The sequence below is a fragment of the Leopardus geoffroyi genome, chromosome B1 (assembly GCF_018350155.1).
Source record: "Leopardus geoffroyi isolate Oge1 chromosome B1, O.geoffroyi_Oge1_pat1.0, whole genome shotgun sequence".
In the NCBI taxonomy this organism is placed as follows: domain Eukaryota; kingdom Metazoa; phylum Chordata; class Mammalia; order Carnivora; family Felidae; genus Leopardus; species Leopardus geoffroyi.
In genome coordinates, this window is record NC_059327.1 from 44029237 (window position 1) to 44041796 (window position 12560).

General features: G+C 53.8%; 1 protein-coding gene across 8 annotated transcripts in view; it reads left to right on the forward strand.

Annotated features, from left to right (window-relative positions):
• FGFR1 (fibroblast growth factor receptor 1) overlaps window positions 1-12424 on the forward strand; it is a 52664-nt gene extending 40240 nt beyond the window's left edge. For 4 of the 8 annotated variants that reach the window (XM_045460292.1, XM_045460300.1, XM_045460308.1 and 1 more), the window contains 13 exons: window positions 144-267; window positions 1252-1442; window positions 3403-3547; window positions 5556-5758; window positions 6620-6765; window positions 6954-7075; window positions 7547-7657; window positions 8151-8341; window positions 8997-9119; window positions 9345-9415; window positions 9723-9860; window positions 10039-10144; window positions 10255-12424. In XM_045460292.1, the coding sequence (XP_045316248.1) occupies window positions 144-267; window positions 1252-1442; window positions 3403-3547; window positions 5556-5758; window positions 6620-6765; window positions 6954-7075; window positions 7547-7657; window positions 8151-8341; window positions 8997-9119; window positions 9345-9415; window positions 9723-9860; window positions 10039-10144; window positions 10255-10431 (1848 nt within the window). In that variant the 3' untranslated portion in view covers window positions 10432-12424. The remainder of the gene's footprint in view (window positions 1-143; window positions 268-1251; window positions 1443-3402; window positions 3548-5555; window positions 5759-6619; window positions 6766-6953; window positions 7076-7546; window positions 7658-8150; window positions 8342-8996; window positions 9120-9344; window positions 9416-9722; window positions 9861-10038; window positions 10145-10254) is intronic. The other 4 variants (XM_045460333.1, XM_045460318.1, XM_045460271.1 and 1 more) reach the window with 1 other exon arrangement.
• Window positions 12425-12560: the final 136 nt, after the last annotated feature.

Consider the following 12560-nt stretch of genomic DNA (forward strand, 5'->3'; position numbering starts at 1 on the left):
CTGCTCTGTCCTGGCTCGGCGTGGGCCGTGTGTTCTGGGCTGTGATTGGAGGGTAAGTGGCACAGGGTGCCAGTGCCTCCCGTGGCTTCTGCCTCCATTTTCCTCCAGACTCGCGATGGAGCTATTGGCATGTTTTCCCCCAGGTACGTTACGCCACCTGGAGCATCATAATGGACTCCGTAGTGCCTTCTGATAAGGGCAACTACACCTGCATTGTGGAGAATGAGTATGGCAGCATTAACCACACCTACCAGCTCGACGTCGTGGGTAAGAGGGCAGTGGCAACAAGGTTAAGGAGCTTAGAGGAAAGAGCAGGGCGTTGAGAAAACAGCCGTGGGGTCCAGGTTTACTTACAGGTCATTGGCGTTTACTAGCTCTGTCACCGTAAGCAGCTTTTCCATAAGTCATTTGTACATTTTTCTTACCTGTAAATGGTTGAGAGGATTGGACAGTTCTGTGACTCACTGTAAGGTGAAAGGTGCTGTGGCTGGTCTCCTGCAAGGGCTGCCTGGGGAGGGTGTCACGTAGCAGATACACAGGCAGCTGCTGCTGCTTCAGGGCCGGCAGCCTGCTGGGTGCATTACACCTGGCCGTTCTCACGGGCCCTGCGAGGTCAGCACTGTCACTCCCACCCTACAGAAGAGCAGACTGAGGCCCAGAATCAGACACCTCATTAATGTAAAACTGCAGACCCGTGCAGGGCATCACAGGAAGCACTAGGAAGGACGTAGTCCCTGCCTCTAGGTGCTGTTACTGCAGCCTCTTCCTTCCGGAGACTCTGAATCTCATTCCCTAGAGATCTTAAGGTGAAGAGTTTCTCAGCTAGCATTCTGTCTTGGCTTTGCAGATATGGTATAAAAAGAAGCTTCTGGTCCGAGGGGGATAGGACCTGAGATTTGGCATTGCTAGTGGACTCTTAAGTGCTGCCGGTGATGCTGTTCTTGGACCACGCTTTGAATAGCAAGTCTAAGTGACTCTCTAATTTTAGTTAGGGAGGTCTGGGAGTGTGACTAAGTTATAGGGTCTCCATTTAGGCAAGAGGGACTTCTGGTGCCTGGGAAAATGGGTGCACTGCCCTGGGGAGGAGGTTCCTAACAGCTTAAGACCTGAGGAGAGAGTGTCCCTTCTCTTCTTCCAGCTCAGGCTCAAGGGGCTAAGGCTCAGCAGAGACTGGAAATGCTCTGTCAGCATCCCAGCCAGGAGCAGGCCATGGCAGAGCCTGACGAGCCTCTCCTCTCCCTTCCTCCACAGAGCGGTCCCCTCACCGGCCCATCCTGCAGGCGGGGTTGCCTGCCAACAAGACAGTGGCCCTGGGCAGCAATGTGGAGTTCATGTGTAAGGTGTACAGTGACCCACAGCCCCATATCCAGTGGCTAAAGCACATCGAGGTGAATGGGAGTAAGATTGGTCCAGACAACCTGCCTTATGTCCAGATCTTGAAGGTAATCTTTGCCCTAGTCTCCATGGGCTGGGTCTGGGAAGGTCTCCTGCATCTCCCGGGGCCCCAGTTGCTGTGGTCAGGCTCAGCGCCGGCGATTGGGACCCATCCCTTATCCTTTTCAATAGGGACCTAGCCACATTCCCCAGAATTAGTGACAGGTCACAGAGTAGAGGAGCAATGGGAACAGAGGACAGGGGGTGGGGTGGGCATCACTAGTTTCTAAAGAGCTTTGAGAGTGACTTTGCTCAGGTTTTGGGGTCAGCTACTCAAGGAAGGCCTTTGTACTCCTGACTTAACATTGCCTGGGACCAAAGCCTTTCCAGCAAATGTCTCCCAGATTCTGCCCTATTTCCCGAGTCCTGTCCTTTCTGGCAAGTGAGTGAATGGATGATAAGGTCACGACTCTTAGGTAGAGTTGGAAAAGCAAATGCCACAGGTAAATTCTAAACAGCATCAGGAATAATGGCATTTTCTTCCTTTTTTCCTCTCAATCCCAGACTTACATTGTCCCTGAATGCTCCACTAATCCAGGGAAGGTAATTACCTAATTCCCCAGTGGATCTCACAACAAGAAGTAACCAGAAGCTGGGAACGTGGTTTACCTCCTGGTCCCAGAGTTAGACCTCATCCTCCCCTGGCTTGGCTGTCCCAGAGTTTTACTGGCTATCCCTTTTCTTCACTATTGGTGCTGAAGCCTGCTGTGAAGGAGATGAGGCCGTGGCCTTGGCCCTTGGCCACAGTCTCCATTCACAATCCCTGGCCTAGACCTGGAGGAGTGAGTTTAACACAGAATGTTTGATTGGGGGGCAGCGATTTGTTTTTGTTTTTTTTAAAGCTTATTTTTGAGTCAGATGCTTTGGGCCTTTGAAGTCAACTTGTTTTGTCCTACTAAAAAGAGAAATGACAAATCTCACTAACGTCTCCCTCGCCTTAGCTCCCTGGGCCTGCCTTAATGTTACATGGGAGCAAGTGTGGCCACGTCTCAGTGTTTGCCCCACTGACTGGCTTGTCGTTGGTTTGTTCTAGCATTCGGGGATTAATAGCTCGGATGCGGAGGTGCTGACCCTGTTCAATGTGACAGAGGCCCAGAGCGGGGAGTATGTGTGTAAGGTTTCCAATTATATTGGTGAAGCTAACCAGTCTGCGTGGCTCACTGTCACCAGACCTGTGGCAAAAGGTAATGGGAAGATGGATGGGGCCGTGTGCTGGGAGTTTGATTCAGGCCCCAAGCTGCTGGGGCAGATGGGGAAGCCAGCACCCAACTCTCCCTGTTATCCTGCTGTATTTCTAGAGCCCAGAGCCATGGAAAAATACCCGGCCTGGGAGGCTGCTTTGGTTTGGTACTGTGTTGGTGTCTGCTCCCTCTGTGCCTTCTGTGTCCTCCTTGGCTGTGTGCGTACTTGTGGGGACAGCCTGGCTGCGTGGTGAATGATGCTACAGACTGAGGTTTGAATGGTGGAGAAGGGGCCAGATGTCCCCTTGCAAACTGGCAGGCCACGTGCATGCGCGCACGCGCGTGTGTATGTGTGTGTGTGTGTGTGTGCATGTACGTGTGTGTGTACGTGTGATTGCAGCACCCTTCCATCCCTCCTGTGTGTGCCCTCTGACTTTCTTTACCAGAAACCAAGCAGCACCCCCCCGCCGCCGGGCCCCATTTCTCCATGCTGCCCACTGCCCGCCCGCATGCTTGGATGGGCCAGGGGCTGCCAGCGTCTGGTGAAGGGTTGTAACCAGCCAGCGTCGTCTCAGGTCTGCGGAGTCCCTCCCTCAGGGTTTCACTGTCTTCCTCTAACAGGTCTCGCTGCCTGGTGGTTTTTGTTTGTTCCTTGTTGCAAAGGAGACGCTGGGGAGCATTTCTTCCTCCGGTTTTTCCCCCCTTCTCTTCCTCCCTCCCTTCCTGTGTGTCTCTTAGAGGTCTCATGTCCTGTGCTTGTCCATTTTGCTTCCGTTGTCTCTTCTAGACTGCCGGAGTTAACACCACCGACAAAGAGATGGAAGTGCTTCACTTAAGGAATGTCTCCTTTGAGGACGCGGGGGAGTATACGTGCTTGGCGGGTAACTCTATCGGACTGTCCCATCACTCTGCATGGTTGACCGTTTTGGAAGGTATACACTGTACTTCTCCTCTCGATGTCCTGCCCTCGCCACGGGGCACGGGGGGAGCATGCATTGTGGGGCTGGTGGAGACACAGAGCCAGGAGAGGTAGAGGAATGGCCCTGGCAGGTTGTCCAACCTTGAGTGTCGAATCCTCTCAGCTCACATAGGATCTGTCCTCGTTTTGCAGGAACACGGAGGCCTCCCACCTCTATGCCTGCGTCTGCCTCTCCCCTTGGCCAGTGCGATGCATGCGTGGGATCTGGAGTTAACCTGCAGCCGGGCTCTCCTGCCGGCCAGGCTCCTTCCCTCCTTGGGTCCAGCAGCCTTCCCCAACTTGTCCGATCCTTTTTTGCTGGCTCCGCAAGTCTCGGGCCCATGCCTCCCCTCACCAAATGTAGGCATTCTGTAAAGGGGGGCTTGTTGCTTACAGAGAACAGTGCTAGCCCACCCCGCCATCCTCTGATCTTGGAGGAGAGGTTCCATCCACATGAGTGAACTTGAGCTCTGAATAAAGTAAGGCCGCCTGGGACGCGGTGGTGCCCCCTTATCCTCTTGGGCTACTGACGTTTCTCCTCTCAAGAGGGGAGGTCTGTGTGTGGGGCTGGGAAGGAAGGAGCCTGCGGCCTGCTCAGGTGGTGGGCTGCCCATCACTGCTTCTCGAGTGTCCTGCACGTGGGTCTGGGGGCTGTGCCACTCCTGTTGCCGCTGACGCTGCCCTCCTCTCTCTCCCTCCATCTTCCTCTGCCCTGCTCGCCCAGCAGGGTCTGAGAACACCCCTCCTTCAGGGAAGAAGCGTTCTGTTTTTACCCTGTCACTGTCTTTGTCCTGTGTGTGCTCCCAATCACTTGTCTTCGTCCGTCCATACTGGGAAAAGAGAAAAACAGAAACACTTCCTCTTATTGTCAGCTCTGCTGTCTCCTCGTCAGGCTCGGGAGTCCCTTGGGGCTCTGTCTGGGGTCACACCTAGTGCCTCTCTGGGGAGGTCCCCGGCATGCCGGCCTCTGTGGCTGGCTGGGGTCTTTGGAAGGGGAGGGTTGGGAGGAAAGCCATGCAAGGAAGAGGGGCGTTCCCGCTGGTGGCGAAGGAGTGTCCTGTGAAGCCTCCCTGGCTTCGGCTTCGTATCCGAGGGAAGGGTGGGTTCAGCTGGATGGGCTTCTGTGGGAAACGGGCTGCGTTCTAAATGGAAAGTGGGAGATGACAATACAACAGTACCTTCTTACCCCCCACCCCCCAACCCCCACCCCATGTCCTTGTTCAGTTTCAGGAGTTAGGGCCTGTGAGTAGAATTCTTACAAAGTGCAGCAAAGTTTACGTTCTCATCTCAAGCAGCCCAGACGTGGTTGGAAATGCAGTTAGTTCTGCCTATGGTTCAGCTAGGCATGTAGGTAGGAATATTTGCAGGTCTGACCTGACACAGGTGAAATAAGCAAGAGGTGAGGAATCGTCAGGACACCGACTGGGGTCCTCCTTTCCCTCCCCTCTTGTTCTCGTTATGTGAGTGTTGCTATATGCTAGGCGCTGTGGCACGTGGAGATGAACAAGGCGCCGGGCCCCTGCCCTCAGGGTGCTCATGGGCTGTCAGGGACCAAAGACAGATGGTTCCTTGTGTCGCATGTGATAGGTGTAGGCACACAATGCTGGGGCCCTGCGGAGAAGGGCCATGTTTCCATGAGGCGACTGAGAAAGTCCTTGTTGCGTACCTGGTACCCACCGAGCCCAGTGGTTCCACTGAACGAGGCAGGCTCCTGACCGAATGAATGAGGATGGGCCTCAAGTAACAAGATGGTTCTAATCTATCCCTCTTGTGGGATCCAAGTCAGGATCAGGAAGACTCAAAGATGGTAGGATATCTGATCTGCTCCATGCTGGACCACAGTCCCAGCTAGGACCTGGCTTGGTTCATTCTCTGCCCTGAAAATTCTCAGAGGAAAGGAGATGGGGGTTGTTTTTCTTATGAAGCTGGAAGCCTAGCGCATTGCTAACACACCTGCTAACATGGTGTTCACACTGACTCAGCCCTGGAAGAGAGGCCGGCGGTGATGACCTCGCCCCTGTACCTGGAGATCATCATCTACTGCACGGGGGCCTTCCTCATCTCCTGCATGGTGGGGTCTGTCATCATCTACAAAATGAAGAGTGGCACCAAGAAGAGCGACTTCCACAGCCAGATGGCCGTGCACAAGCTGGCCAAGAGCATCCCTCTGCGCAGACAGGTAACAGAAAGTAGATAGGGGATTTGCACGCTCTATATCACCTTTCCTTCCTGTGCCCTCAGGGGCTTCTCCAGGATTCTGATGCCCTGCCCTCCTCTGTCCCCAACCTACCACTTCCAGCTTTGCTTTCTAGCTTCTGGGCCAGAGGCAGTGGAATGTCCTAAGTGTTCCAGAGTTGGGTTCCAGGCTGTGCTAGCCCATGGATTCCGTACACCTACCGTACCAGAACTGCGAGCCCCCTGCTCCTCCAGCACATGGCTTGGGAGAAGGCCCTAGCCAGGCTGAATGTACATTTGATATTGCACTTTTGAACTGTCCCGGAGGGCCAGCTACAGGTGCGAAGATACAGAGTAGAGAAGAGGGCCTGAGTCAGGTGCCAGGATGCCTCTCTCTCCTCTCCAGGATGCCACCCTCCTCTTGTCCAAGGAAATGGAACAGAGGGTGAAGGCGTGTGGAAGGGAGGGAACATTCATTCAGAGCGGTGCTAATTCTGGAAGGTGCTTTGGGGGTTAGGAATCCATAATTTGAGGCAGGGTTTTCACAAAGAATGGGAACAGGAATAGAATTGTGGTTGCAATAGTAAATTATAAAATAATCAGTCTGGAAGAGGTAGACTTGGTCTGTTTGTGTTGAAGGTAAGTGAACATAGAAGGCTGGCCGGTGGCAAAAATTAGTTTTAGAACTTAGGCCTTCAGACCTTTTGTGGTCTTTCTGTCACTCTGTGTTAGAGAAGGAACATCAGATACCAGATACCTCTGCCATGTTGGTGGAAAGCCCTAAGAGTTGCAGGAACTTGCTGCTGCTGCTCAGTCCCCCCAACCCCCCACCCTATCCTCGCTAGAAGGGTGACCCCACGCTTCCCTGTAGGTGTCGGCTGATTCTAGTGCCTCCATGAACTCTGGGGTTCTGCTGGTTCGGCCCTCACGTCTCTCCTCTAGCGGAACCCCCATGCTGGCTGGGGTCTCTGAATATGAGCTTCCTGAAGACCCACGCTGGGAGCTGCCTCGAGACAGGTAATATTCTAACTTCAACTTCTGAGGAAGCTCCCTGCTTGGAGTGAAGGTATACCAGATGCCTCCAGAAATCATAGTTGACACTTCTATCTCAGTCGAGTGGAATATGGACAGGTGGAAAGGGGGTGCCCTCTCAAGGCATGAACTTTACCGGTCCTGACTCACACCACCCTTTGTTTTCCTAAAAGGCTGGTTTTAGGCAAACCCCTGGGAGAGGGCTGCTTTGGGCAGGTGGTGTTGGCAGAGGCCATCGGGCTGGACAAGGACAAACCCAACCGTGTGACCAAAGTGGCTGTGAAGATGTTGAAGTGTAAGTGATGTTTCTGTCCTTGCAAAAACAATCCCTTCCTTTTCCGAGCAAACTGTTACCTCGGGCCAAATAGAACACACTCTCCGGTGCTCTTTCACCGTCCACACCGGCTGCACTGCCTGCTTGGCGTCTCCAGGGAGTGGAGGGGCATTCCGTACCCCGAGATTGCCATGATCTCACTTTGTTCCTCGGCGTCAGTCTGGGTGGTGGCCAGGTGTTTATTCTAGATCTCGCTGCCGGCTGGTTTTTCTTATCATATCCTCCGTCCCACTTGTTAGCACACACTGCCAACAACCACTCTCAGAAGAGGGAAGGGAAAATAGATTTGGGTGTGAAACAGGGAGGAGAGAAGCCAGTCTGGAGGACAGGGACTCCTCGAGCATACACCTCATCCCCTCTCCTTTAGCTTTCCTCCTCTTGTCCTCCTTCCCACATAAATGAGTCTCATGCCCTTCTGGTTTATGTGTAAAGCGGACGCAACAGAGAAAGACCTGTCAGACCTGATCTCAGAAATGGAGATGATGAAGATGATCGGGAAGCACAAGAACATCATCAACCTGCTAGGGGCCTGCACGCAGGACGGTAGGCGCTAAGCCAGGCCGGCTCTCCCACCCCAGCCGGGAACCCGGGCCTCCCATGGATAACAGTGTCTGTCGGGGAGGAGATCACGAGCTGGGGGTATCAGTGAGCAGGCATCTCAGCTACACTGAGGGAACGGGGGCCAGCTTAGCAGCAGTTGGGAGTTACCTCTCGGGGGCTGGGCTTGTGCCTATTGGTGCTCATCTGAGAACAGTGTGTGGATAGAACCAGGTGAGTCCTTGTGGTCTCAATTAGGGCTCTTACCTCCCTCCCCCAACCCAGCTTGGCTCAGGAACTTCCTAGTGTATGCTAGGAAGAACCACTTCCCTAGCTTTCTTTGGGTAGTGGACTGAATTTCCCAGGCTCCCTAGAGGTGCAGTTAGGATTGGAGGACAGACACGTGGTGTGCAGTTGGGGGTGGGGTTTCCTCAGGGTGGAGCTGACCCAGAGCACCTGCCTGCCCACCCTGATGGCCTGTCCATCCCCGTGCTCCCAGGTCCTTTGTATGTCATCGTGGAGTATGCCTCCAAAGGCAACCTACGGGAATACCTGCAGGCCCGGCGGCCCCCGGGGCTGGAGTACTGTTATAACCCCAGCCACAACCCAGAGGAGCAGCTCTCTTCCAAGGACCTGGTCTCCTGCGCCTATCAGGTGGCCCGAGGCATGGAGTATCTCGCCTCCAAGAAGGTGTGGCACCTGAAGGTTCCCCTGGGCGAAGTTGGGGTGGGAACAGAGCCCTCCTTGCACTCCAGTTGATGACTTTTAATCCTCTGGTGGGGTCGTAGATGTCTGCAGCACCGCTTCCCTGTGCTGTCTGCGGCTCTCAGGGACCTCGTCAGGAGAGCCTGGTAGCCTTCTGGTCAGACGGGATAAAGTTTTGATCCGTGCACACTGCCCCTTTTCTGTGCAGCTACTTACGTATCTCCAAATGTAGAGTAAGAATGGGGAGTCCTATGTTGTGGGTAAGACGAAGTCGTTCGTGACAGTGTTAACTGCAGTTCTAGTGCTTGGTAAACGGATGCTTTGAGAGCACACACCTACACAGACTGGACAGAAGCGTCCAGGTTCCGCCTTTCCGGGTGCGAAGGAGACCCGTGAGGAGGGTTTGCTCAAGTGACTGAGAGGTCTGGAGCTGGAGGTGTTCGAATGGCTGACTTTGAGGTGGAGCAGAGGGACCTCCTAACAGTGAACTAGAATGGTCAGGGGGAAGTGGTGTGGCAGGAGAAGGCCTGTAAAGGCACCTGGGCCACCTGCCTGCTGCAGCGTCACGGCTGGGCCAGAGGCTGACCGACAGCTGGGCACTGTCAGCCCCTCACCCGCATCCCACCTCATCTCTGCACAGTGCATACACCGAGACCTGGCCGCCAGGAACGTCCTGGTGACAGAGGACAACGTGATGAAGATCGCAGACTTCGGCCTCGCTCGGGACATCCACCACATCGACTACTATAAAAAGACAACCAATGTAAGTGCTGAGGATGGAACTGGGCGCTGGTCCTCGGCCCAGGCCTCTGCCCTGTTAGGCTTCCTCCTACTTACATCTCCTGGCTGTGACCCAGCGCAGGCAGCCCTGCTTGAGAAGCAGTGTGCTGGGATGAGCCGAGCGTGTGCCCCGTCCTGTGTGTGCCCCTGCTGGCCCCCACGCTGCCCTGTCCTGGGCCACCCCCAACCTCCCTCGTGCTGCTTGCAGGGCCGGCTGCCTGTGAAGTGGATGGCACCCGAGGCCTTGTTTGACCGGATCTACACCCACCAGAGTGACGTGTGAGTTTGAAAGAAGTGATTGCCGGGGATATTTGATATAGAGCATGCCCCTCTGGATGGGGGGTGGGGGGGGGTCCTCTTTCCATCTCAGAACAGAAGGAAACATTGTACGTGCGCACCTACTCTGTTCAGTCAATAGAGGTTGAAAGGCCAGTCTGTTCTCTAGCACTGCCCTTGGCGTCCTCCTGAAGAGTTTATGCTCCAGGAGGGTGGGTTCAGGATGACGTGCTGGTGGAGAGATGGAGAGGGTTCTAGGCTGCCCGAGTTCTGTGCCCGTAAGACCCAGTGGCTCTGTGCTCACCCACAGCTGGTCTTTTGGGGTGCTCCTGTGGGAAATCTTCACTCTGGGAGGCTCCCCGTATCCTGGCGTGCCTGTGGAGGAGCTTTTCAAGCTGCTGAAGGAGGGTCATCGAATGGACAAGCCCAGTAACTGCACCAATGAGCTGTAAGCATGGGAAGACACTTGAGGTCCTGAGCCAGGCCCTGGGGACGAAGGGGAGAAGAAAGGGGCTTAGGTAGATCAAGTAGCCCTTCCTGGTCGTTCCTCCCATGGCCCCTCGCTGTGAGCTCTTTAATCTGTCTGCATATGTCCTTCCTCCCCTGACTCAACAATCCTGTCCCAGATACATGATGATGCGGGATTGCTGGCATGCAGTACCCTCTCAGAGACCTACCTTCAAGCAGCTGGTGGAAGACCTGGACCGCATTGTAGCCTTGACCTCCAACCAGGTGAGGCAGTCCTATCCTAGACCTTCAGCCACCATCAACTAGGTGCATCTCTGTGAATGAACACTACCACAGGGAGGAGAGTGCCGGATCTTTTGTGTCTCCTTTCACAGGAGTATCTGGACCTGTCAATGCCCCTGGACCAATACTCTCCCAGCTTTCCCGACACCCGAAGCTCTACCTGCTCCTCAGGGGAGGATTCCGTCTTCTCTCATGAGCCGTTGCCTGAGGAGCCCTGTCTGCCCCGACACCCAGCCCAGCTTGCCAATGGCGGACTCAAACGGCGCTGACTAGCACCCCAGTTCCCATCCCCGAACTCCATCGTCAGCTGTAACCCTCACCCACCCCTCCCTGCGGGACTCACTGCCTTCCCCTCTGCCCCTTTCCTGCTGGCAGGAGCCGGCTGCCTACCTGAGGCCTTCACCCCATGGAGTTCACCTCTCTTCCTCCTCCTCGCAACCTGCTTGTGAGAGAGAGGAGCAGAGAGGCAGGTACTTGCTTATGGCCACTTCGTTCCCTCCCAGATGTTGGACCAAGACCCTCCCCACCACCTGGCACTGCCTGGAGGGCTGGGGAGTGGGAGATGAGCAGGCGTGCAGGCGAGAGCTGACTGAGCTTTCCCATGTTGGTTTTGTCTGCTTCGAATAACCCGTAAGCCTGAGTTCCGGTGGCGGGGGCCTCATCCTCATGGCCACCGCGGTAGTGAGGGGAGGTCCGTGCTCCGGGCCTCGGCTGAAGGCAACCTCTGCTCCAGATAGATGGTGCCAGTGGCTTATTAATTCCGATACTAATTCGCTTTGCTGACCAAATACCTGGTACCAGAGGATGGGGAGGCAAAGGCTGGGAGCAGTGTCGTGGCCCTGGGGCCCAGCCCCAAACTGGGGGCTTTGTACATAGCTATGAAGAAAACACAAAGTGTATAAATCTGAGTATATATTTACATGTCTTTTTAAAAGGGTCGTTACCAGAGATTTACCCATTGGGTAAGATGCTCCTGGTGGCTGGGAGGCATCAGTTGCTATATATTAAAAACAAAGAAAAAAGAAAAAAAAGGAAAATGTTTTTAAAAAGGTCATATATTTTTTGCTACTTTTGCTGTTTTATTTTTTTAAATTATGTTCTAAACCTATTTTCAGTTTAGGTCCCTCAATAAAAATTGCTGCTGCTTCATTTTTATATGGGCTGTGTGACGAGGGAAAGAATGTCAGCTGAAAAGGAGTGAGCCTAATGGGGCCCTGGGGCTGTGTCTGTGCAGAGGGCGCCACAGGTTCCCTGCAGTTCCCTCCTAAATCTCTTCCCCTCGGGTCCTGCACCGAGACCTCCGCCACAAACCTCCTACCCCTCCGATGCTTTTGGAAAGGCATCGATGTGTGTGTAATGGGCAGGAACCTCCCATCAGTGCACCAGAGGTGCTGGGCCCAGAGCCAAGGCCCCACCGCCCTCAACCACAGATCGTTTCCTCAGAGGAAACTGATGGGGTTGGTGGGGTTGGAGGGTCAGAGGGGGAGCTGGGGGCCTCCCTGGGAAATAGCCAAGAGGTAGAGCTAAGTGATTAAGAGGAGAGCTAAGGATTACTCCACCAAGGGCCTGCAGAAACTCAAACCCAGATATACATCTACCCCTTTATGTGGGTGTGGTTTTGTCTGTGCTTCTATGTGGGGGAAAGCTTGTCACCTAAGATCAGCTTTACATTCGGGTCCCTTGCTTCATGTTTCCTGGCTTACTCTGTTCATGGCAGTCCCCCACATCGTGCTTCCTGTGTCTGTGACCGACTTCATGTGTTGGAACTACCACAGATCTTGGCTTCCTATAGTTCTTCCTGTACAAACTCCACCCCATCCCCCAGGAAAGGGAAAAAATTCTCTGAATGTTTGGATTTTGGCTGCTTGGAAATTTACTTTCTCTGCCACCTGCTGGTTATTGCTGCGTTCCACGCGTGGATCCCTGCTCCTCAGAACGTTAGCACTCAACCTGCTACCACTCGGCCTCTATACCCAAAGCTTACTCTTGGCTGGATTATTGCTAAATACAAAAAGAAGGTTCGATTCACTTTCATTTCTGCAGGGCAAATGGGATTGCTGCTTTAAGTCTCCTTTCTAAGCTAGCTATGTTTTGGCAGCTGCGGTGTTGGCCACTATCGTGTAAAGTTCTCTCTTATCCTTGTGTCTCTCTGTAAATATGCGTCTGTCAACATGTTACAGTTTGTGTTTATGCTTAAAGAAGGCGTAATTTGGTGCAAAGAGCCAGGAAATGAATTTCTGATCTTAAAACCATTTGCTTTGAGACCTTAGAGTGGTGTCTTTCCTTGTAAAGTACAGATAATTTCTGCCTTGGCCCTCCCTCGAAGCAATGTTATGTGAGTGGATGGAGGACCTGTGAAGAGCTTCAAATGCCTTTGGGAAAGGTGCCAGAGAAATAG